Genomic DNA, 25,631 nt, shown 5'->3' with positions numbered 1-25,631 from the left:
GGTAACATGTGGTTAAAATTGGTCAGGTTGCTCTTTGCAGCCTTGTTATGCATGTGTTTTTTGAAAGTGTGTGTAGCATTCATAAATTCTTCTTAAACCATGGTTTGGAACTTCTGAAAACTAGGACATAAGCAATTAGATTCTGTGCTCACCTGTGTGAGAATTGGACCAGCAAATGTTCCCCTTTGTAGTCTTCTTCAAGTCCTCACATGAAAATCATTGCAGATGTGCTTTCATTCTGGCTGATGTTTTATTCTCCTCTATGTCTGTTATTTGCCCAGCTGTATCCTGTGACCGTGAAAGTCCTTACACTGACAAGAAGAATAATCTATTGGAAGGCACTACAACACTGAAAGCATGTCTTTCCTGTCCTGTGATGGAAGGGTAGGTTGACAGTGGATTTTTGTTTGTTTGTTAACATTCACTGATACTATAAGAAGAACATTACACGCTACTTTAAGAGATGAGTTTAGCTTACTTTGTCACTGAACATTTACAAGGACAGTGAAGAGGCTTCTTCCTATTGTTGCTGTGTCATTTGCCAGAACAGACTTGTGACATTTCAAGCAATAGTTCTGTATTTTATCCAGGAAGACTTTCAGGAGCCAGTAAAAAGATATGCCTTAGCAGCTCATATCATATAAATGTCGCTTAGAGTCTGTGATAAAATTTCCACCATCCTTATTAATCCACTGCAAAAGCAGGATAGTTACAGAAAAAATGTGAAGTCTTTTCTTCAGTCTTCTTTTGTCAATTTAATCCAAACTACTATATGACAAAGCAGTAGGCAGTGTACTAAAGCATAGCAAGAGGGTACACTGATTACCTGCCTACCTCTTTTACATTGTTCTTGTCATTTTTTACTCTGGTATTATATGTAAGTATCCCAAAGGAAATAATCCTGTTCTTTCTCCTTAATACCTTAAAAGAGCCTCATTATGCAAGAATGCTACTGTTATCTTCTCATGTGGACCACTTATGTGTGCTCAAGGACAATTGCAGATGTATTTATTTCTCTTCTGTATTTACTTACAGGTATTTTGATGTAGATCCTTCTGTAGCATCGTTTCATATAGAACCACATCATAATACTTCAGGATTTTGGTCTGTATGGTTTACAAACAATTTTGACTTCAGCATTGAACTGAATGAAGTCTTCATAGCCAGAGAAACCAAGAACACTTTAGAGGTAAGCTTTGTTTCTGCTTCATACAATGTTTTGTCTTTTAATTTAAAGATATGGTCCTTTGGCATATAAATTAGATTCTTCAAAGAACTCAGTGTTCTCAGAGCTGGTTGAAATCAGTTAAAAGTAAAGGTATATATACTTCTGTAACTGTTAGGTCCTGAAGAGCTTACTCTCTCAATAGGCGTTATTCACTGTCCAGCTTGGTTTTGTATTGTTTTATTAGCAGCTGTTCTTTCATTTGAGTTGCAGCTACAGATGCATCAAATTATAGACCATTGCTCTGTTCTCAGAATTGTTGCAGTGTTCATGCTCTATAGGATTCAGCATTTCTTCATAGGCTGTAATGGAAGTCTTTAGTGCATACATGAGCTTTGAAGTTTAGAAGGCAAAGCCAATAATTTACTTGTGCAATTGCTTGATTCAAACCAGACAAATCTGGTTTATGAATAAGCACATGATGTAGGCGTCTAATTGGCTCTTCGTATATTTAGATAGGAGATTTACGTATGTGCACTGTATGGATCAGTTATGGGCACATATGTGTGTGTAATAACAGCAAAAACACGAAGGAAGAGAAAGTTTACATTCTTCAAGGTATCGCTTGCACCAAAAATACTGTACCAATTTTAATTTAGTTGCCATTTGATTCTTTCTAGATTCTGAACTTTGCCGAACCTTTGACTCTACCTCCAGGCTGCTGGAATGTCTTGTCTTTGAAACTCAGTGTGGAAGACACTGTAACAAATGTGCTTTCTAGTATTTGTTTGGCAACAAATGTGGGAGTAATGTTTGAAATACCTCTGCAGATATATTCAACTGTGTCCAAGGTATTGTATTCACTTGCGTTGAATGATTATTATGCGCTGCAAACCAAACTGCAGCAGCTTCTGTCTTAGGCCAGAAACCCGTCCCTTAGTCCTGAAAGAAAAGCTCACTACCAGACCACTCTGAAACTCTTCTGTAGCTTGAGAAGTTAAGCCTCCAGAGTTGAACAGTGATGGAATTACAGTTCTCTAGGCAACCTTAATTCTCTTCTTTGACTCGTCCAAGTTATGCACTGAGAAACTGGAATTTGTCCTGTTGTTATGTCATATGGTTAGTTGTAGTTTTTGTTTTGTTTTTCCAGCAGGGAGATCTGCATTTTGAAGTGATTGCCCACTGTGATATTCAGTGTTACTTGGGAAAGTCTGATTCAGGTAGGTTCGTCTTGGGTTTTTTTCAGGCATATGATGGTAGTTTTCTTGTAGAAAATTAATTTTCTGTAGGACTTGCAATGAGAATATTGAGATTGTTCATAGAAGTACTTAGTTTTATGTCTTTTAAGAACATCTGCTTTTCCAGGAGTGTATAAATGGCTTTGAGTAACCTGTACTGAGTATACTGTGCAGTATTTCAGATCTCTAATTCCATAGTACGTGCTAAGCTATTGTCCTGTCCTGAAACATTTTTTTGGACTTATATTTAAGACTCTTCTGTTTAAGTTCTCACTGGTTGTGTACCTCTCCTTGCTTTCTTCATGTGCGTGTTCTCTGGAGATGTTGAGGTAGAATGATAAAGCTGTCAAGTAGCTCAAAGTTATTAGAAAATTTGCTCAATCTGGCTCAAGATCCTGGGAGGTCTTTGAAAACCAAAAAGCAAATGTTGACCAATATCCTGCCTTTAGCCAGAGTTAAATTTGAAGGCCTTCTCTTTATCTGTTTTTCACAGCAATAATTTCATAGATTTTTGCAAAAGACCATTTATCAGTCTTATAAAACAGCATCCTTAATGCTGTGTCATTTGAAACAGAAAGAAGGGGTCTTATGGAACTGAGGAATCTATCTCTAGGTAGTGTAATGCTGGGAGCTGTTTTAAGTACCTGGCTGGCATTTACCGAAATACAGTGTTAGGTATTACATTGACATGAGTCTCCCTAAAGAATGTCGAATCTGATGAAAGCTGGGCTTTTTTAGGTTCTGCTCAGTAAGGAATTTCAGTAGGCAGTTGGGTACCATAGGCTTTAAATGTTTAAGTGAGTGTTCTCCTGAATGTGTTTTCAAGATGGTGCTTTCCTGAAATGTGTTTTTGTATGAGAATATGAAGGAAGCAATAAGAGTTAGTCAAATGTAGAAAGGAGAATTGAGGTGACATGGAAACACATGGCTTGAACTGATACATGTGCATACTTAGGTGGTACATAACTTAGAAGCAAGTGTTCATTGTTTTATTTATTTTTTTTTTAATCTATATAAAGACATATTGCTGATACAAGTGATCTTTACATACATAATCAGATCTTTACATACAGGTATTCTGCTTTCTAGTTTAGGATACTAGTATTTGTTAAATTGTGAAGTTTAATGAACAAGCCTGAAAATAACTGACCAAAAGAACTTGTAGCTGGATAATTCCAGTCATCATCAATCTCAGTTGGCTACTTTACACACTAAGGATTGTAAAATAAAATAAATGTGCTTTCAAAATAAGCCATTTTTATTTTCTTTCAAAAGAAATATGCTTCTCTAACTCCTTTTTGCTACATGAAAATGCTTGAGCCCAGTATGGGTCTTAACTTTATAAAAGGCATTAAATTTTAGACTGATGTAAAGCCTTGAAATTTTATCTTAAGAAGAATTTGAGAAAATTATCAGCACCTTGAAAAGAGAAGCTAAAATGAAAACACCATTTCTGACCAAGTGTGGTATTTGTTTTGCTCCTTGCTGTGCTGTGGTACTATAATTTTGTACCACTATATAGAGATTGGTATACAATCTTGATAGTTTATTGTCATCAATAGAGAGCTGTGTAAAGATTACTGATAACATAATGAATGACGTTTCAGTGGCATCCATTAGAAATGTCAATAGTACAAAGGGCTTACTAGAGCATGTGCAATACCCATACTCCTGCTTGCATGTAAAATTGCTATGGTTTTTCAGATGTACTTCTTTAAGCAAATCAGATATGGACAGTAATGTATGTACCCTCACATATGCTTGCCGTGAAGGGAAAAATTGGGTTGCCTTTTTTATTTTTGTGTCAGGACCCTTTTCAGATACTGATTACTCATGTTCACAAGTAGACTGATGGAAAGAGCAAATGTTATTTCTGTAAAATATGAAAAATCTGTTATCGTTTTAGCAAATCTGCTTTGGCAGAAGAGTCTCTCTCTGGACCATTCTGCCTGGGATGTGGATTCTGAGCTTGCAAGTGAACTTTATGAAAGATGGCAAAAAATAAGACGCGGGGAGGCCTGCAGGTCTGTACAGAATCTGTTAAGGTCCTTAATTCAAGCCTGTATAGTGTTGTAAGAAAGAATATTTCTGTTCTGAAGTATTCTTAATTAGAACAAACATTTTTGACCTTCCTGCACTTAAGTTAGTTATCTTGAAGTGCCTGGAGTATCAGAGCACCCCAGACACCCCAAGCTTCCATTTTAAGGCACTGCCAGCCATAAGTAAATGTTTCAGTTGCCCAAACTTTAGAATGTAAGTAATGTTCTGACTATAATAACCCCACCACAGCTACCTAGTGTGAAAGCAATCAAAGCATGTTTTACCAGATCATTTATGGAGTTGCATGAGTCCTTCATCAACAGGTCGCAAGGCAGGCTTTCCAGAATCTGGGTCTTCAGATAGCTTTTAAGGTTTTTAGTCCCTGGCCCAATGGTTACTGGGGATGTTGGGAAGGAAGCAGTCACTGTGACTGAGCAACTCTTGTAGAGATAGTGCATCGGTGACAATGAGCCCCTTTCCAGAGTAAGAAGGCAGAGCTGTGAAAACCACAGTCATGTTGCAGGTGGAAAAGTAGAGAATGAAGGGATGCATGTAAGTTGCACTGACTCTCTGTTACTAGATTACAGCTTTATGGGATTTATTTTGTGAGGAACGTCTTCAAGGAGAGATTAGTTGGCGTAATTATAGGTCTTGACAAATCATCTTTGTTTTTGTTCTTTGTTTGAAAGAAAAAAGAAAATAAAATTAACAAAGCTTTCCGGTTTTGCCAATAACGCAGGAGAAGTATTTTGGGATCAGCTCGCTTTATTCACCGGAAGAAGCCCGAAGAGGAGTCCTTTGCCTTTTTCTTGCCACGGTTGACTACAGAGCCTGGCCTTACACTCAACTTCAGTGCCACAGCAGTTAAAAGTAGTATGGTGAGGATGGTCGTTGTTATGCTTTTTCTGAGTTGATGTATGTTTAGCTTGTTTAAATAACAAAGTCTGCGGCTAATATTTGGTGATGCTTAGCATTTTCATACTGCTTGTAGATCAACGTTTTGAAGTCTAATTTAAAACACTAGATCTGTATCGCTTTGGATCTTTAAGTTCTCAAGCTACCAAGTTGTAATATTTTAATACAAGGAGAGGAGTAAAGCAGTATAGGTCTTAACCAACAATTGTTTGTGTTTGTTAAAACTTTCCTTGCATCACTTTATAAGTTACATGCTTGTGGTAAAATAGTTGAACAAGGGACTAGAGATAGGATTTACTGACATTAATGATGCATGTGGTTATGGGATGGCCTTCCTCATGCCACTGCCTTATGTTACACAAGTATGTAAAACATTTGTGAAAGATACTACACTTGGGAGATCAGCAGTTCTATGTATCTTCCAACCACACTGATGGTTGTTTCTTTCTCGTTTGTCAGTTTTAGGTTGCTACTAGCCTAGCCTGGGCCAGAACCAGTCATATGGAGATAGTTTTTATATGCACATATTGTGAATTACCTTAATATCCCATTTGTGCCATTTAATTGTCAGGCATTATAGTAAAGTGTATAACCTGCTTGCATTCAGATTTCTGTAAGAAAGGGTCGTGCCTCATTAGCTTCACCTTCTGTTGAAGAGTTTTTTTCCTGTCTGTCTGTGTAAATCAAAATCCAAATGAGAAAGGGTTGTTTGGGGGGGTGGGGAAGGTCTGTGTTTTTGCATATGCAGTTCTTCTTGCAGTCTTAGCAGTTTTTGCAAATTATGACGTTGTGGTGACGGGTCTGGTTGTTCCATGCACTTTGTGCACATGTGATTATATTACATTAAGACAGAAGCCAGATTGAAGTCTTTGAAAATGCAGATCGTATTAGCAGTGCTGAATTATTTTACCTTCCAGTTTTCAAGTATGTAGTTTTTAACTTTTTCTTTTCTCCTCCAAACTATTTAGGTAAAATATTTCATACTAAGAAACCCTTCATCCTTCCCAGTTACGTTGCAGCTTCTGCCTCTTTCTTACTACCCTGATCCCCAAGCTTCACTGAGTCTGCTCAACAAATGGTAATAATTCTACCTCAGAATACTGTTTTCCCTTTTAAAAGATCTGTTTGCTATGCCTTATGATTGTTGGTTATTGTTTGTTTTAATTTTTCAAAGTGTAACATAGGTGGGGACAATGTTTTGACCCATTTTGGAAGATATAATTGTGTTCAGAGCAGCTCCCTGTATGATGCATGACTTAGTAATGTCCTGATCATTGATAAAACCAAACTGAGCATGTTTTCATCAAGTTTATGTCTGCCAGCCATAAAGTATAATCGGTCATCTTTTAAGATCTGAGGCTTAGTGCAAGCTTGTGCAAGCTGCCCAGATGAGGGGAGCAACTTGAAGAACTGGGGATGTGTATGTCCCTGCAAGGCTGGTTGGGAAGTATACAGAGTCTGTAGACTAATCTTCCTTGAACCTTCCCACCAGAAAAAGTTCTTAGCTTTTTCTTAGGTAAAAACCCTAGTTGAGGAAACAGGAGCCAGGAAATAGAATTCATATCCAGAGCCAGGAACCCCACTGTAAATGTTTAGCTAAGCAAATGTTTCAACATTGTTTTGAACTTTCTTGTTTTAAAACTGAGAAGAACTAATGAGAAATCTAGATAAGAGCTAGATGAACAGTATAAAGGGTCGTGGTGAGGTGGGCTGAAGTTCACCAAAGTAAGCCCTGGCTATCACACTTAACTTTGAAGAACTGTGTAGCTGGTAGGACTGATTGGTTGGAACGAGTGGGACTACTCCCGTGCTTAAGTGTAACTTGTTTATTTGGGGTCCAAATCCCTGTGTAATTGCTTCCTTTCTTTACATATGTATATGTATCTGCATATATGTGTGTGTGTGTATGCACGTTAATAACTACATCTGTTTGCATACTAAATGTAATTTCCACATAGATTCTTTCTAGTGGTTTGAAATGACATTTTTTCTGCATTTGCACACTTTTGTTTCTGCAGATCTTCTAGGTTTACCAGAAATCATGTACACTAACTGTTTTATTTTAAACTAATGTCACAGATAATTGTGACAAATTAATTTCCAGTTCAGTGGCTGCAGGTCCATTAGACGTCTATAATCTAAATTTTACCTATTGGCTTTCTTATGTCTGTTTTTAATACCTTAATGTCAAATGCTTCTGATTTGCTCTCAGGCAAATAATCAGCTGCTGTAAGTGAATTTAATTTGCAAAGTATGTGAAAGAAAATAGGAATTTGTCCCAAACAAATCATGAGCAGAAAGAGGGATATTTGAATAAATTAATGAGATTTGATTATCATTATTTCTTAACAGTTATGTGGGCAGAAAAAGCTTTGGGGCATCTGTGTTTGTGTGCCTCAGAAATTTTATTTCTTGATTGTGATCTTTTGCAATATTGTATGCTGAGAGATCTAAAATACCCAGCCATTTGTCTGTTTTCCAAATGTGTGGAATCCACATAAAACTGATTTGTAGTGTATTCTGTTAAAATGCAGATCCATATTTCCACCGTATTTCACATCTGCCAAAACGCAACTTTAAAAGTATTCTTTATTTAAGAATAAATGCCAGCATGTAAAAATAAGTCGATGTAGTTCTGACAGACTAGGCTTGAAGTGCTTAATTTTTTGTTTTGGTTTATTTAGGTTCGGCATAAATGTGCAAGCTATTAATTTCACAACCACTGAATTCAGGCTCATGGAGGAATGTTCTCACAGGGTAAGATGGCTAATTTTGATAGAAGTGGTCTGACACAGTAGAAAAAGCTTTTTCTAGCTACACTACATCCAACTTGTTCCCAAGTGCTATTTAAGCAATTTAATAATGTTTTCTTGATTCTCTGTCAGGCTTGTATCTTTGCAGTTAATTTTTTTTTGAAGTTTGAGTCTGTTTTGAAAACAACTAGAGGTAGGGAGTGTGTGCATGCCTGCATGCATGCGTGTACCAGTTGAAGAGGCTACCATTTGCATTCTGTGTTGGGAGCTAGGTTTAGCCCCACGTTGACCATGAAGTATTAGGCTTTGAGTTGATGATGTCAGAAGCTAGCTGATAATCTTTTCAGTAGGGGGAAATACTGTCTGATAATTCAAGGGAGGAGAAGGCTGGACTTCTACACTTCACCTCAGCTTCATTGCAACTCCCGGATTCAGGTTGGAATTTCACAGCTCTCTCTGGCTCCCACTGCTGCATTTTTAACATGAGTGTGATAACACTTGTCTGTGTCACACCAGTGTTGAGCTGTGGTTATACCCTGAGGTGTTGTGTCATGGAGGACAGAAGTTGAGAAGATGCTGTACCGGGGATGTTGGCATATTCTGATGACCCGAGTACTGTCCAGGGTAGCTGGAGGATTTCTTCTTAGACTTTTGTGCAAAAGCCTGGAATTGTCATACTTTCCTAGCTGTTTGGGCATGCTGCAGCCACATCTTCAATGTCCTGTGTAGATATACTTTTCTGCACATATGCTTTAAGACCTTAATGAAAGATTAGTACCTTATAAAATGAAAAGACTGTGTTTGCTACACTAATCAAAGCTGACCTTTCCTTTCTGGCAACAGTTGTAAGAGTTGTTGTAAAAGAGAGGAGACAGCAGTTCATAAATCCTAGCCCGTAGGCACATGCTGAAAAAGAGAAGGTAGTTTCACTAGTACATGGGTAGGACTGAGTTTCCACAGGCCCATACACCATACTCTTGACCAAATGGAAAAATAGTGGTAGATCTTTACATCTGTGTGTGTAATATCTGTTTTTCATTAGAGACTTGAAGCGCTAGGGGGAACATGTATGGTGAGATAGGCATTCAGCACATATGTGATGGATCTTGGCTTGTTAACAAAATCACTAGTTGTTAATATTTACATTTTTGAATTTGTCATCATTTCCCTAGTCCCTTTATATACATGTGTAGTGAATTGTTAGGCTCACATTTGAGTGCATGCGTATCTTTGTTTGTAGAGAGTGACAGGGTGAAGTTTGCAAAAGCCATACATGGTTTGCTTGTAATAAATATTGACTGTTAAATGCAGGTTCTGAAACTTTTTTGTATGTTCATTTTTTCATAAAATAGACTAAGAATAAAAACATTTTGGACTAGAAAAGCCATTATTACAACAGCCATAAATTGAAAAATCAACCAAGCAAGATCCCATTTTGTAATGTTTATGGTGCTTTTGACTGCTAGAGGTGTCTGATCACTCGTTTCTAAGAGGAGACCCCCAGTTCTGGAAAATAAAATTTTAGGGCTATTTTAATTTTTTTAAAAGGGAGAAAGAATAAACAGCAGTATTGGGGAAAAAAAAAAATATTTACATTATTTCCAGACTCGGTGAACTTCTGGTAGTTCTGGTCTTCAATTAATATGGTAGGAAGTTCACTTTGGCTTGCTTCCAGTGACTCATGTTCAGCATATTTGCCAATGGTCCCTTTCTCATTTAAATCAAGTTGCAAGTCTTATGCTAAGGGTATAATCGTTGCCACATTTCCCTGTGCAATCGGTGTACTGTCAGTTCTCATTGTGTTGTGAAGTGTTTCAGGATTCCTTGAATTTGAAAGACACGATATAATTTCTTTTCCATCTGAGCAAATAAAAGCTGGTTTAAAAAATGAAGTAATACATTCCTCATAATAATGTGTAGTAATACGAACTTTTGCTCAAATAAACAACCTTATCTGATGTTTTATGTTGTCAGATTGAAAGACTTTTGTATAACAAGTTAGTTAGCAGTTACTTCACCTTGCCAAAAATATCTTATGTGGTGCTGAGAAAAGACGTGTAGTACTTTCTTTATTGAGATATTTAAACACACATGTTTTCTGTGAATAAGAACTGCGTTTTTGTTTAACAGAATGCACATCAGGAGGATCTCATCAACAAGAAATGCAGTTCTGAGCTGCTTAGGTTGAGTTTACAGCCACTGGAAACCAGAAAAATTGGTGTGATTTTTACCCCGGTTGACTACAAAAGAGTAGCTTCCCTTATTTTAATCAGGTAAGCCAAGTTTCAGTTGTAAGTGAGAGTCAAACAACTTAATGTAAAAATATATTTGACAAATCTTGGAGCAAAGACAAATGGCCAAGATTTGAAAGTCAGAATACCTCCAGTTTAACACAAATTGCTTGATAGGGTCGTTGTGCCTTATGTCTCAGTCTTTAACAAGTAGAGCCTTTTTTCTTGATATGCTGTCAGTGGGTTATAAAATGCGTATCAGTGTAGTGGGGCAATTTTGAGTTAAGAGCACAAGACATTACATGGCTGTGCTATTTTCAACTTCACTCCATAATGATAGGATTTAAGTATCTACCGAGTCTCGTGTGCAGCCACACGTTGGTTATCTCTGGAGGAAAAGAATGTTTATGGAAGACGCCACCAGTTTTACTTAGTGTTACTGTTGTTATCTGGTGGCAGTGGTCACAAAGCTTGTTCCTTCACTGTGTGAAATTCACTGGTGACTGGTTCCGGAGTGATCCTGCCTGTATTTAGGGGAAACCTATCCAGGTGTGGCTGGTGGTTCCGTTGCTGAAACACTGTTGTCTTGGATTGGCACCTGGATAGCAAAGCCATGATTTTGCAAACCTCATTTGTGTTTTAGTGGCTGATTGCTTCATTTTTTATATTATGGCAGAAACAACTTGACTGTTTTGGATGTGGTCAGTGTAGAAGGCTTTGGAGCCAAAGAATTGCTTAAAGTAGGGGGAAGACTACCTGGTGCAGGAGGATCACTTCGATTCAAGGTGCCAGAGGCTACACTAATGGACTGTAGACGACGTGAGTAAGAATAAACAGATCTCTGACTTTGTAGCTGACTGTGTTACTCCATAGTGGTACTGATACAGTAGAGTAACGTTAAGTAAACAGAACATTGAAATAGAAGAAGCTGAAGAGCTTGGTCGTGAGAGGTGTAGATTCTATTTTCTCTAAACACTGACTGAGGATAGTTACAAATTCTAGACACACACTACTGTAAAACAGTCTGTATTAAAATGTTGGTCACTTCTGATTTTTTTATTAGATTGAAGGTAAAAATAGAAATTTATTTATAAACATAAGCAAATCATTTTTAAGCACTGTAAAATAATTTTTTTTTTTTTTCTTTAAGAACTGAAAGACAGCAAGCAAATTCTATCCATTACGAAGAACTTCAAAGTAGAGAATATTGGGCCTCTTCCTATAACAATTTCATCAATGAAAATCAATGGTTACAGTTGCCAAGGATATGGATTTGAAGTGTTAGACTGTCAGGAATTTTTCCTGGCTCAGAACTCATCACGAGAGATCAGCATTGTGTAAGCACTGACAAATTTGCTGACAAATTAACTTAAGTGGAAATTTGAAATAATTAATTTCAGTAACAGACACTCCAGTAGCACACCCGCACACAAAATTTGGTGAGCTTTGAATATACATTTCGTAAGCATTTCCCTTTTTCAGTAAGTGTAATACTAACAAATTGATAATAGAATAATGTTTCTTTATAAGACTCAGTTATTTTAAAAAAAGCAGCATACATGCTTTTATCAGTGCATTATGAAGGAATAAATTAAAGAGTTGTCACAATAAAAGAGTAAGAAATGTGAAATGCTTTGCCACTGGCTTTTTTACTTGATTGCTATTCTCTAGCTTGTTCCAAGTAGCCTGACCACAATCTAGTCGTGTTTTCCTAACACTGCACATAGTCTAAAACTGATTCTTTTTAAAATCTTGGTGAGTGAAAGTCATGACTTAGATATAGATTCAATTATTACAGTTGTTGTAACATACTGCAGTTTCATATACAGCAAGTATCACCTCTAGTGATTGAGAAGGCGAGTCATACCTTCTAGCAGCACCCATGGCAGTCAAATACAATAATGATATGGATCAGGGAGAGAAGTGGAAGAAGAGACAAATCTGATGTTTTCTTCTGCTTTCCCAACCTTTCCAGCCTTGTTCCAGACTTAAACCTAGTACCTGGCCCTTTCTGAAATGATGCTGCCTTTACACTTTTGTTCATGAGGTGTGTTTTGATTAACATGAGTTGATCATATGCACCCCCTTGAGAAAAGGAAAACAAGTCACAGGAACAAGAGTATTATGAGGAGATGCAATAAAATCACATATTTTACTGTTGAAGATGACCTCAAAGTCTTGCCTCTGTTAGGTGCTAATGTCATCCGTATAGTCTAAGTGGACAGTGGCGACTTATTTCATTCTCTTTTTTTCATATTATTAAATCAAAAGTTATTTTGCATTTTTTGGTGTTCTTGTGACTTCAGAAAATTAAATTCAGCCCAACAATGAAAAAATAACACCAGCTCTGCTTTTCCTGACAGATTCACTCCTGACTTTACATCTTCATGGGTTATCCGGGAGCTTACGCTGGTGACTGCTGCTGATTTGGAGTTCCACTTCACACTCAACGTGACTCTGCCTCACCATCTGTTACCACTGTGTGCGGATGTGGTGCCAGGACCCAGCTGGGAAGAGTCTTTCTGGAGGCTCACTGTCCTCTTCGTAAGGTAATGCTTCCAGGGCCCCTGCACCAGTTTGAAAGGGACCCACCAGTGAAAGATCAGCAAGCACTTTTGGCTTGTGTTAGATTTTTAGTGGTGAGAGGGTCTGAATCTCTGCTGCATCTCCCGAGAGTCAGACCAGCTGGCTGTGGCAGCTTAGGTGTGATGCAGTAGCCGGTGATGGAGTTGTCAAGCCTTTCTTGCTGTTTCTTCTGATAAACTTCCATGTTAAGGCTACAAAGGAAAAGGGCTAGGCTACCGCCACTGGAATACCCAGTGGATACTCCCCTTGCTAGAAGACTTACTCCCCCTGTAGTAGAGACACACATGTAAGACACTAATATCTAAACATCATAAATAGAATCAAGTGGACTGATAGATTAAGTATTTCTGGAAAATTGACATAAATTATATTTATAAAGTTTCAGATATCCAAGTGAGGACCTGCTTTTACTTCTGCTTCTTTCCTCCTTTCACTTGTTAAAAATTATTCGTGTTTATTGTTAGCTTTTGCTAGACACACTGCTAAACAGGCTACCCCAGAAAGATGATTTGGCTTGTGTTAACTGACTCATTGCTTGCACATGATAAATTGCTTTTAAGAGGACGGCACCTTTGTACAACAATTAATGGTTCTGCTCCCACGCATGTTCTTTTTTTTTGGTCTTCCTTTACTAACCTTTCACACTCTGTAGTGTGAACTCAATCTTGTGTTTGTCACAGATGATGTCCGGTGCTTTCATCACACGAACCCTGAATTCCTACAGTCAGTACTAACAAGCAGTAAATGTGATTGTCATGGTGATGCATATGTGTGCTGGTGCATACTTAACTGAGATCCTGATGCACAGTGTGGTTCTGCATGCATTGTTGTTTTGACACTGAAAATAGAGCACAAATGAAGCAACAGTAATGACCACGTTATACGGTTCTAGATGCAACAAAGGAGACTACAGGGATCTGAAAACTCAGGAATTTTTCATTCTGTTTTCCAGCTGACAAAATTTTTATTACGTGGCTGAGAAGGTGGTTTGATGAATCACAAAGATTTTTGTTCTGATTGATTTATATTGGGTGCAATTAATACACCAGAGAGAAAGAGAGGATATTTTTCAGCCTCAGATTTAGTTCAGAAGTGTGATAGCATTTGTAGCTCATTTTATGCCAGCATTTCCTCTAGGAAAAGAAAGAGATGGTATTAAAAAACTACCAAAATAATGACGTAACTATCACGAATGAATAGAAGGTACTCAGAAGACTGATAAGTCTCATGTTATGATATGTTGCCATATTGTTGTAGTGAGACTTACTTCTAACTGATCTTCAAATCAAGTATTAGCTGTCTTAGCATGGATTTTTTTCTTTGTTAGAATTTTTTCCTTCTAAAGCTCACAGCTGAGTTATTTTATTGAAAGAATAACCAGTAAGTGCTATAAGGGAAAAAAGGAAAAAAACATTACAACTGTTACTTATTTTAAAGTGTATTATATTAAAGTGTGTTTTCTCGTCTGTCATCTTAGAATTTACTAACAAAATATTTTAAAAGTGCATCTTGTTAGAAAGTTTTTAGCTCTTTCACTGAATACTGCTGAAAATTGTAGACAGCATTATCTGTTGTTTTCTTTGGCAGTTTGTCCCTGCTCGGGGTGATTCTGATAGCCTTCCAGCAAGCACAGTATATTCTAGCAGAGTTCATGAAATCAAGACAGAGGCCAAATCCTAGTTCTTCACCGCAGCAGAACAGCAACTCTGTTGACGTAATCAGCTCTGATTCCTACAAGTAAAAATACTTTTTTCTTTTTTCTGAATTGCCTTTTTTTGTACCCTGTTTATTGTGGAGTGATGCTTTCTGTCTGTTTGTATTTTGGTATTGCTGTGGGCTGGTTTAGAGGAGATAGTGTTCCAAGCAACCTCTTTCAGAGAGCTTTCAGTGTTGTGGTATATATTCCTCTCCACAAAAGAGGAATGGAAGAACTCAAGGGTGTATTATCTTGTATATTGTCAGTAGTACATAGAGTAAAAATTATGTGATGGAAGTAAAGGATACACCATGTGCGACAGCTATGGAAAGAATGGAAAATGCATTAATGGTCCTCAAGTCTGACCCTCTTGGGTGGTCAGTTAGGCACTTACTCACTGAATCATATAAGTGTGTTTGAAGTGTGAGCACATACTTAGAGTCTTGCTCAACTCCCACTGAAATCAGAAGGTGCTTAGCTGGTATGATAAATTGAAGACCTAATGCAGTTTCATGGCTTGTGAATATGCCTCCTTTTCTTTTTTTTTACAAAAATATCCCATAAAACAATTCATGATAGCTTCGTAGATAAAAGCGAATCTCAGATAATTTATCTTTTCTCCAGGGGAAGCTGCAAGACATTTATGGATTCCTACAGCTCCTCTGATAAAGGTAAAGGGAAAGGCTTCCTGTCTGTAGGCACTCCTTCCAGCCGAAGTCAGAATGCAGCAAAGAGAAGTCCTGCGACCTACAGCCACTCTCAGAAGAAACACAAATGTTCAGTTTACTACAGTAAGCAGAAACCAAACACAGCAGCTGGCAGTGCCATTGCAGTGACTGATGAGAAACAAAATCAGATTGCGGAGAACCAAATCTCAGCACCAAAAGAGGACATTTGCACTGATGTTGTCAGTGAAAACTGGGTAACTCTAAAATATGCAAATGGCATAAATGTTAACAAGAATTTAACTCTTCCAGAAAACTTTCTGGGTAAAGAAGAAAGTGCACTGAAAAATACAGTTCTCATTAAAAATACTTCTTCAGAGTGTGATCTGAAGGAAGATCTTCAAACGTGTATGTTTCCTAAGGAAACTAACCTTAAAACTTCAGAAAATCTAGTTGAGCTCAAAGAACAGGAGTTCTGTCCTGTGAAGATGTCCAAGAAGCTACCTGAAAGTCACTTGTCCAGAAATTCACCTCAGCAACAGCCGGAACTGCAAGAAATTTCTAGGAAAAATAGTGGTAATTCTTTTCAATTTCTGTCAGTCAAAATTATTGGGGGAAATCTGTTGAGTTCACTGTGATCAGGATTTTGTCTTTTCCATGGGACAAGGCAATGTGGTGCTTCTTATGTGTTCACAATAATTTGTCTGTTTACATTCCTAAGGAAACAGCTTGCATTAAAAGTTGTTTCATAAATCATAGATTTGCCTTGGTTTGCAGATTTCAAGCTTCTGCTGTAGCATTTTCATGGTTAAAATAATTGATGTCATAGAGCTGCTTATAAGACACCAGTTGCCCTTGTCAAATATTCAGAAACATCCCAGTTTGCGATTTTCAGGTCCACTGAAAATCTGATGCCTGATTTTTAGAGTCACCAAGCAAGCACATTCAGTACTGGATATTCAGAACTCCTTTGATAAAACCACGTAAAATAAAAAAAGCTGACAACAGAGTATTGTGAAATTCTATTTTGTAGGAATCCACAGATCAACATTCCTCTTAGTAACTGCATAGCTGTAGTTTTATATTTATTTTTTTTTTTCTTTTCTGGAACTAAGCTGCTTGGGAAGTCTTACCTCTTAGCTTCACAACTCAGAATTTTAAGAGCAGCCCAAGAGCACCTGGGGGAAATCAAGACCAGGGTAGGAGAACGCGTCCTAAGGAAGCTTGGCTTTACTTAGGCACTCAGCAAAGCAGCTGAATGCTGCACTGGCATTTGCTGTAGCTGTGGACAGGAAGTCTTTAAGACTTCAGGTACTCACATGTTTGTATGCTGGAGAGCAATGGAGCATTTTTTAGAGCTCTGGCAGCCTCCCATGTCTGGTGTCTCTGGTTTTTCATTCCCATGGGCTCCTTTTGCAGTTGTCATGACTGCCGCCAGCTCCAGAGAGGAGAGGGTGGCTGACTCGGAGCTAGGATGTTGAAGTTGCTTGGTAGGTAGGAAACGATAAAAAAACGTTGGGGTGTACCTTTCCCATTTGAGAAGACCAATCCAGTGCAATAAGTGATGGCTTTTCTCATGCAGAACAGCTGAGAATCTTGGTAACAGATCACTGTGGATGTGTTGCGGATAGGTGAGATACCTGAAACCGATGAGAGCTGGTTAATTCTGTCCTGTCCAGCACTGTCAGGGCCCAGGCAGAGGACTGTGACTCGACTGGGCACCTCAGCTAGTTGTTAAGGCAGGCTTCATCTCATTTTCTTCATCTCTTGGATTTTATTACACAAGAATAATTCTTCCTCACAAGCACCTCAAGAAAATGAATTTTAAATATGGAACTGATCCTAAAGAAAGGATGACTTCCTTTTGTCTTCATAGTGAATGGAGAGGGCACTTCAGAGACATAAAGCACCCAAGAAATGCTGTCCTTATTTTTGATCTGCCCATTTTTTAAAAGTCTCTCCTACACCCAGATTGCAGGTTTTTTTCTGTTTGTTTTTTTAGCCCAATGTTCTCTGGTTTCAGATTCTACTTTACAGACCCCTGTCTGGGACCCAAATAACTCAAATTCACGTGAGATGAGCAGGGAAATTGGGAAATTTATGCATGTGCTAAGAGTGGTGTGCCCGTGAGCGTGAATCAATACAGAGCTACTTTTTGCAACGGCTCTAAGAATTTTTATACAGCATTAGCTTTTGACCTTGAAACTTTCAGCTTTATCAACATAGAGGTTAGTCTCCTAGTGTTTTGGAAAGCAGCAACAATTCTGTTTTTAAAGAAAGGTAGACGATATTGTGGTTATGATTGGGTGCCCATTCCCTTCCCACACAAACTGGTATTGCTGTTCAATTGTAGGGAATAGCCAGCAAGTGCCTCTCAGGAATGAAACAGAAAACTGTGAGACTTTAAAAAAACAGATCAACCTAAAGCCTTCCACAGAGAAAAAGATTAATAAAGGACCTAAGGAAGAGGTTCCATGCTGCGCAAAAGAGGAGATTACTTCTTCTGAGGTTTGTACTGTTATCTCTCCACTTTTCAAATTTAAAATGATCTTTTTGTTGTTTATTTTATATGTATACACCTATAGGTGTGTATATAGGGCCTATTATGTACAGTCACAGATCTGAAACACTGTAAATCAGATGAATGAGAAAGTATGCGGATGTGCTGTCCCACATCCATTGCATATTAATGCTGCTTTGTAGAATGATGAACGGTTTGGGTAAAAATTAACACAGCCCTTGTATTGTGACATTGGCCATATCACAACCAGAGATACTTTTCGTTATTGTCAGAGCGGGCACAAACATACTGGAGTCTAATGCCAGCTGTCAGCCACAGGAACGATGTGTGAACATACTCCAGAGGGGAGGTGTCCTAGACAGGCACATCGGCCTTCATTCGCAAACCTGATCTCCAAATGCGGGGCTTTGCATCAAAAATTTGCATCTGAGAATACAGCAGGCAGAAGCCCCGTAGCAGATTATGAAGCTGCTGAGAAGTATCATTTTTCACCCCTGGTTTCTGAGCATGATAAACACAGCAGAGTGTACCTTTGTTGCAGGCAGCATAAAACACTTAAAGAACTTCGTCAGGTAGTTGGTAAAGCCAAGAATTTGGATTATGTTCATGTCCTGTGTACTGGATAGGAATCCCATGGCAAAAAGGTGTAAGGAGGAATTGCTTACTAAGCTTGAAGAATATGTGTCAGAAAAGACAGGGTCTAGTCTTGTTTTGGGAACTGCTGTTACAGACTTCTTTCTGTGTGTGGCTGATGGTGCTCAGTTTGTTTCTTGCATTTTTTAAAATGGCTATTATTTGTTGGTTAACTTACCCCATAATTTTCTCAGTTGTAATTCAAATGACTACCTCCCCCCACCTCCCCAGCTGCTGAGGAAAGGGAGGATTTATTGCTGCTGAATTTGCACACAAACTGATCATAAATCTGGCAGACTTTTTTTGTTTTTAGCACATTGAGAATTTTATTGACTGCTTTCCTTTTTCTCCCCCTGTTTTTTTTTTATTTCCCTGGAAGTCAGAGCTAGATGCTGTGAGGGGGGAAATGCTAACACTGGGAATTCAAAAATTTCTCTCTCATCATCTGTTGGTGTCCTGAATGACAGAGTCTTGGAAGGAGTGGTCAAATTGATGGTGCTGGAAAGAGGATGTGCTGTGGAAAGGCACTCAATCATGAAGTAACTATGCATTTGGGTCGAGTCGTTTCATCCAGAGAAATTTAGCTAGAAAAATCCAATAGCGTTCATTTACTGAGTTAACTTCATTTTATAATGTATGTATTGTCTCAGCTCATATTTTTACCTTTAGCAAGAAGATGTGTATAGGAAGAAGAAACCTCAGGAGAAGAAGGAAGGAAACGTACCAAATATGAATTGGAATAGAAATAGAACATCTAGAAAAAATAAAAAGAAGAATGTTAATATATCTACAAGGTACATATTGCCTCACCAAATCATGAAGAAATCCAGAGTTGCTGTAATGTTTCTGCAGGTTTTGTATAGTACATTAGGAAGGATTGCTTTATCTATTTAAATAAACACACTTTAATCCTGGCCTGAGCTTTTATTTTTAAGAATGTGCAGTACAAAGTATCACCAGCAAAAAAAAAAAAAAAAAAAAAAAATTTCCATTTGTTAATCTGCATGTATATAGACACACCCCGTTCTGCATAGCAGTGGTCACTCTGTTATACTGTGGAATTTGCAGTCTCTGAAGTTTGGATGGTTAGCTTCCTTTCCATTGTGTATTGTGAGGGTAAAATCCAGTCATGTATTCTCTTCAGTGAAAAAAGGAAAACAAAATTGTTGAAATTATTCCACCTTCAGGAGAACCATGTGCTATATTGAATAGCTGAGGGAATGTTGTCTTCTAGTAGTTTTGGGAGAGGAGAAGAAATATGTAGAAAAGAGACAGTGGCTTGCATTTTTGCCTTAATGATAGAAAAGCTTAGAGCAGCTCTAGGCTCAAAAGAATATTGAGAGCACTTGGGAAGTTACTTTTCTTTTTCCCCTCTGAGGTTTGTTTAAGTACATTTCTAAAGTCAGCTGTAAACTAATCTTAATTATTTTTTCATGTATTTTAAATTTAAGTTATTTAGCTTGTTGTTAAAAAATGCCAGTTATAAACTGCTGCTAGAATAGAAACACTTAAGAGGAGAAAATAGACCTCCTTCCCCTCCCCTAGCCCTTGTAATTAAGGTCACCATCCTACAAACCCTTCACAGACTTAATTTTTATTGCGAGTTCAGTTTTATTGAGATCAGTGGACCTAACAAGGAGATTGTAAGTCTGAAGAGGCTGTTATAACTCATTATAAACAAATTACTATTCATTGTGTGGGAAGTCAGCACATGTGTAAATCTTTGCAGAATGCACACCTTTGTAGGTAGGAAGGATAAAAAAATGGAAATGAAATACTGAAATTAGGTGTCTTCCTTGAACTGATTCAGCAGTTGCTGCTTTCTGAGTTAGGATGTAACCATTTTCTTCCTTTAGAAACTCAACAGCTGGATTTTATTCATTTTCCCTTAATACTCTCTGATTACAATATTGGATCCAGCTATTTCAGTTTTACTAGCAAAAATTTAAGATTACTTCAGATGATGGCTTTATTCTAGTTATAATTACGCCAGTCAAATAGACATAGGGCACATTTTTCTGTGTATCTAGATCTTCATGCAGTGCTAGACTGTGCTTATCGCTATAATATCTGATTGCCTGCTGCACATGCATTATAGAATTAAGTTAAACATACACGCGTTGTTTTCCTTCTCCCCTGAGAAGGAGTAGTCTGTGTGGTGCGATACTGCATTTTGGGAAAGGTTTATTTAGTTTTCCGCAAAGTTGGGGAGTGAGACTCCTAAACCAAATCCTTGCCCTGTATCCTGCCTTGATAGCTGTGTGAGTTGAAGTGTTTAATGCCTGCAAAGGAAAAATGCAGCCGAAATGTGAAATGCGAACATGTTTCTCTGGTTGTGGTTCTGTTAGGGTGCCTGAACAGAGCGAGTTGAAGCATATGTGCAGTGAATTTGAAAGGCCGGATCTGAGGGCGAATATTGGAATAAGAGCCTGGTGTCCTCAGGGTAATGGGGAAAACTGTAAAGCAGACCAGAAACCTGGGAGCTTGTCTATACAGGGAGAAACAGGTACGCAATCTTAGTTGTCTTAAATGAGGGGAGAAGTGTAATGTGGGTTTTGCGGCAGTAAACTCTGTTCTGTCCATGAGAGACTTGTGCTTCTCTCCCTTTCGAACCTTGACTCGAAGACGGCAGGACTGGCACGATGCAGTGCCTGAAATAATACCGGTTACTCCCGAAGGGCTCTGCCCGCTCTCTCCGCAGGGGTGGGTGGGTGGTGGTGCAAATCAGCGGATGAGTTAGTCTGAAGGCGTAATCCATCAGTCCTGGGTGAAGGACTGACAGTCCACTTGTGTTCAGATTAAAGCTGGTATTAACTGAAGCAGCTGTATTGCGAAGGCCACCTTTAGAATAAGGAGGTCGTTTTTATAAACTGTCACTAGCTTGGGTCCCGGCTTCCTGCCTTCCTGCCAGGATTTTAATCAGCTGTTTTTCCTGGCTTTTGGGAAGAGGAGGGCCGAAGAAGGTATCGATGTTTATAGGATTGCCCTTTGCCTCCCTGATAAGATAATAAGAAAGGAGAATCTATCAGTCATGAATTCATTACTTGCAACATTTGTCATTGCTTTTAGTATGCATGTTCCTACAGCCAGGGAATGTTTCATGTTCAAAATATTAACTATGTATTTCAAAGAACGGTATGGGCTTCCTATTTCAAACTGTTGCCTCTAACTGCATTGTATCCTCACTTGCATTCATTGTACGGGGGATGTCGTGTAGGTCATAAGCTCCTCGTGGTAGGTGCTGGTACGTTTATCTTGAGGCTATCAGAAAATACTGTTTTCTATCCTATTATCAGTAAATTCAGAGAATCCATATAAATTCATGTTTCAGATGACTTTTCACTGAATGTTCAGCCAAAAGACTTTATTAAATGATTTGTGGTTTTTTTTTTTTAACAACTTCTTTAGAAAACTTTTATCAACGGTCCAAAAAGAAGTGTTTGGAGAAGTTTTGTTCTGATTCGAGCTCAGATTGTGGAAGTTCATCGGGAAGCGTTCGTGCCAGTCGTGGGAGCTGGGGTAGCTGGAGCAGTACCAGCAGTTCAGATGGAGATAAAAAGCCCATGATTACTGCCAGGCATTTTCTTCCATCCAGTAAGTTCTGCAGATACCACCTGTGCACAGTAGTGGGCAGAGCTTCAGCCTTTGTTCTGAATGGGAGGGGGTACTGTGGCATGGGGCATGTAGCTTGCCTTTTATAGGGCACCTCTTGGAAACACTAGGAGAGATTTGAAGAACTTGGTACTTGGAAAAAAAAAGTACAAGTTTTATGGAGATGCAGATGAGCTGTCAGGCTACAGAGAAAGTGTCAGGCTCCTCGTGGAAGAAGCTGCACAATTAGTTTTCCTGGAAAGATGGAAGACAGGAGAGTCACTAGTCAAAGCGATTTCTGCCTTTCAATTTATGTTACGTCACATATTCTTTTAAAAATAGTGTGGCTATTTAAGAAATCCACAGCTGAGGAATGTGCGAAAGCAGTTCGGATCTGAGGATCCTGGGATTGGATAGGTGTATTCTAGGCATAAGTAGCCAGAAGACCTGAACCACTTGACTAATACGAGAAATGGGAACTGTGGTTCATTACTTCAGTTTTTGGAATGCCTGTATATCGTTGAAATAGTTGAAAGCCTATCCAGTGAGTATCTTGGTGAATGATACAGTGAATGCCATCACTATCCAGACTGATGTAGCACTAGAAGTAAATTTTAAAGAAAGGGCTGAAGTGACACAGGTGAACCCACATTTGAGTACCTGAAAAAAGCTGGTTTGAATAATTTCAAAATAGGTATGTACTTAGATGTGTATTTGTGTATGTATAAAACTTTACATTACCAAAAGATAGTATGTGATATATCTGAACCTGCAACCTAATAGATGACGAATTGTGTGTACATGACTTTTCTGTTTGTTCAAATTGTAATGCCTCTTAAAAAAAAAACTAACTTGTTAGTAACAAAGAACCTCCCTATTAAGTGTGGTAATCACTTTTAAGTCATAAAATACATTTAAGGCCATGTAGATGTAGATAGCATGTTTTGAAATTAATGCAGTTATTCATAACTTGATTAACACCATTGATGATTCTATTTGTGTGTATGTATATTCTGTGCGTACTTTTTTTAGGATCTTTGATTTTCACAGTCATTCTTTTCTTTAGGAGAGAATATTTCACAAAATGATTTTCCATCTGAAACTCCTATCACTTTAAATCTGTCTCATAACATCTGCAATACCAGGTAAAAAATTTGAATCTACACCTAAGACATTAAAGAAACACCACCAACTTGATATCTTGTCTCAATTTGATAAATTATACCTACCTGCTGTCTTGCAATTTTTTGTGATCATCTAATTGTACTTACTAGTTGGAGGAAGAAGAATCTTCTTCAGTACATGAAAAGATATATGCAAAATGGATTGTGCGGGGGAAATACAATAAATGCTTCCAAATATAAAATAAAATTGGGGGAAAAAGAAAATGTTTTTTCCCCCTCTCGTTTCTTCCAGATCTTCGCAACTTACTACATTTCCATTACCACTTAGTTATATTAAAGTAATAATGGTTTAAAAAAAAAGGTGGGAATGAGACTTTCAAGTTGATGTTATTCTTTTAATGGGAATAATGTTCCCCTAGTATATACAGCATGAAAATTGATTCCCCCCTCCCCTCCATTCCTTTCTGTCTCTTTACTGTAGTAGAGATAGCATCTCCAATTTTTATTACTACGAGTCCTCCTTTCACTTCTCATTCATGACACTCTGTTTTCACTAGCAGAAGTAATTTGATCTTTCTCCTCTGGGATTCTGGTCCTTGAAAATGTTCTCTTTCCATTCACATTGACTAGTTTCTTTGATGGGATTCAGTGAATATGCAGTTGGTGTTCATTTTCGTGCATGTGAAAGTCAACTTGCCTGAAAGTTGTTGGGAGCATGGAAACATTATGAGAGATCCTTCTCATCTTCATGGACTATAGCTTGTTTTCCAGTTTTAGAGAAGAGGTGTTGAATTAATTTGCAATAGGTTGCTACTTTGATAATAAATGTGTGATTAAGATGTATTAATTTAATTCATTTTGCATGTGTAATAAGTAGCTGGCTTTTAATTGGGGAAAAAAAAAATCTTTCAAAGAATTTTACAGTGGTTAATTAAAAATAAAAATCAGAAAAGCGTGGGAAAGCAATAGCAATCATGATGTTCATTAGAATATTTTTTACATCTCTGTATATTTCCTTTGAAATAATGTGGATTATGAAACATAACAGTGTCTAGGCTTAAGAAAATAAATTTTCTTTTCATCCAGCAGAGACATGAACAGCATCCCCCAATATCCTGAAACCTTGTGTCCCAATTTCACTGACATAGCTGCAGATCCTGACAAAAACAAAGGTCAGTTACTTTATTAACAACGGAAGGTTTTTTTGCACACTTTGTCAAGCAGTTTGAGCGGTGTTGCTAACGATGATTGTATAGATCAACTGACCAACTTGCTAGACACGTTGGTAGAACTTGCCTGACTTCCAAACAAGTTAAGAGCAAAGTTAGCGAACGAAAGCTTATAACCTTGACATGTTTGGCTGCATCTTCTCTGTGTGAAGACAGCATTTAGCTTTCAGCTCACGTTTTAGGTATTCTTTGGTTTTTTCTTCTCTTGCTCAGCACAGATTTATGTCCAAAAGTAATGTGGTTGGGAGATCGAGAGCACTAATTGCCATGTTAAAATCAAGCTCGGCATCAAATCAGATACGACCATTTTCATCTCTAAATTTCCGCAGTTGGGACTTGCTGTCTTTGAAAGCCATAACGAATGAGGTTGGGTTGAGCTGTTAAAACTCTTTGAGTTTTCATTGTTTGTAGCTCAAAGGGAAGTAATACTGACTTGCTGAGTGGGATTCATAAAAGCAACAAGCTGCATGGTGAGGTGTAGTTTGAAAGCTGGTTAGGACACATGGTCCTTCAGGCCGCAGAACTGCGGGCCCACGGCTGTCCCTTCTGCTGTCAGGTTAACCCGTGTCTGGTAGGATACAAATGCTGATTAAACTTTTCCGCGGTAGCAATATTCTATTGTGTGGCATAATGAAATAGAGCTAACTTTGCGACTGCTGTCTCATGGAAATTGCTAATTTGGATTTTTTTCCTTTCTCCAGCTGCCTGTTCTCACAGAGTTGATAGGAGCCAAATATCTGTGGGCAGTCAGGGCACTCTTGTCCATAGAGAGCAGCACAATGAGTATCTGCCCTAAGGGCTAAATGCAGCCGTAACTGACTTCACCTATTGTTTGCTCGTGAATGGCTCTTGTCTGTTAAAAACCCGACCCTGTTCCCACTGCATTCATGCAGTTGGACTTCAGAGATGGTTTCTGACTGATGGGTGGGGGTGAGGGGGGAGGCTGGTAGGGTTCCCCTGCCCTGCTCTCTGTCCTGCCGTGAGGAAGGGTGCTGATGACTTAAGGACTCTGCGTAGGGATTCTTGCCATGTTTTGTTCAATTTCAGCTGCTTGGTTCAAGTCCTTTTATATATATTTTTTAACAAATAGACATTCAAGTAGGAATTTTGAGCTTTGTTTAAAGATTCACATTCATCACACAAAAAAATAGATGGGTTGGTAATTCTGGACTTTTTGTCTAGCATACAGTCCTCATTGTGGATCTGAGAATAAAGCGTCATTGTGATGCTCGGAGTTTGTGGAG

General features: G+C 38.3%; 1 protein-coding gene across 5 annotated transcripts in view; it reads left to right on the top strand.

Moving 5' to 3' along the window:
- TMEM131L (transmembrane 131 like) overlaps positions 1 to 25,631 on the top strand; it is an 81,322-nt gene that overhangs the window by 50,914 nt on the left and 4,777 nt on the right. For 4 of the 5 annotated variants that reach the window (XM_042807604.1, XM_042807602.1, XM_042807607.1 and 1 more), the window contains 20 exons: positions 282 to 384; positions 1,036 to 1,189; positions 1,846 to 2,016; positions 2,316 to 2,385; positions 4,310 to 4,427; positions 5,183 to 5,321; positions 6,327 to 6,436; positions 8,043 to 8,115; positions 10,242 to 10,384; positions 11,019 to 11,161; positions 11,493 to 11,679; positions 12,706 to 12,891; positions 14,516 to 14,665; positions 15,249 to 15,865; positions 17,643 to 17,797; positions 19,113 to 19,237; positions 20,792 to 20,949; positions 21,852 to 22,037; positions 23,101 to 23,179; positions 24,245 to 24,330. In XM_042807604.1, the coding sequence (XP_042663538.1) occupies positions 282 to 384; positions 1,036 to 1,189; positions 1,846 to 2,016; positions 2,316 to 2,385; positions 4,310 to 4,427; positions 5,183 to 5,321; positions 6,327 to 6,436; positions 8,043 to 8,115; positions 10,242 to 10,384; positions 11,019 to 11,161; positions 11,493 to 11,679; positions 12,706 to 12,891; positions 14,516 to 14,665; positions 15,249 to 15,865; positions 17,643 to 17,797; positions 19,113 to 19,237; positions 20,792 to 20,949; positions 21,852 to 22,037; positions 23,101 to 23,179; positions 24,245 to 24,330 (3,153 nt within the window). The remainder of the gene's footprint in view (positions 1 to 281; positions 385 to 1,035; positions 1,190 to 1,845; positions 2,017 to 2,315; positions 2,386 to 4,309; positions 4,428 to 5,182; positions 5,322 to 6,326; positions 6,437 to 8,042; positions 8,116 to 10,241; positions 10,385 to 11,018; positions 11,162 to 11,492; positions 11,680 to 12,705; positions 12,892 to 14,515; positions 14,666 to 15,248; positions 15,866 to 17,642; positions 17,798 to 19,112; positions 19,238 to 20,791; positions 20,950 to 21,851; positions 22,038 to 23,100; positions 23,180 to 24,244; positions 24,331 to 25,631) is intronic. The other variant, XM_042807603.1, reaches the window with a different exon arrangement.

Source organism: Tyto alba, unplaced genomic scaffold (genome assembly GCF_018691265.1).
Source record: "Tyto alba isolate M040663 unplaced genomic scaffold, T.alba_DEE_v4.0 Super-Scaffold_6, whole genome shotgun sequence".
Classification (NCBI taxonomy): Eukaryota; Metazoa; Chordata; class Aves; order Strigiformes; family Tytonidae; genus Tyto; species Tyto alba.
Note: the sequence above shows the minus strand (reverse complement) of the source record. Positions and strands in the feature narration are given on the sequence as shown.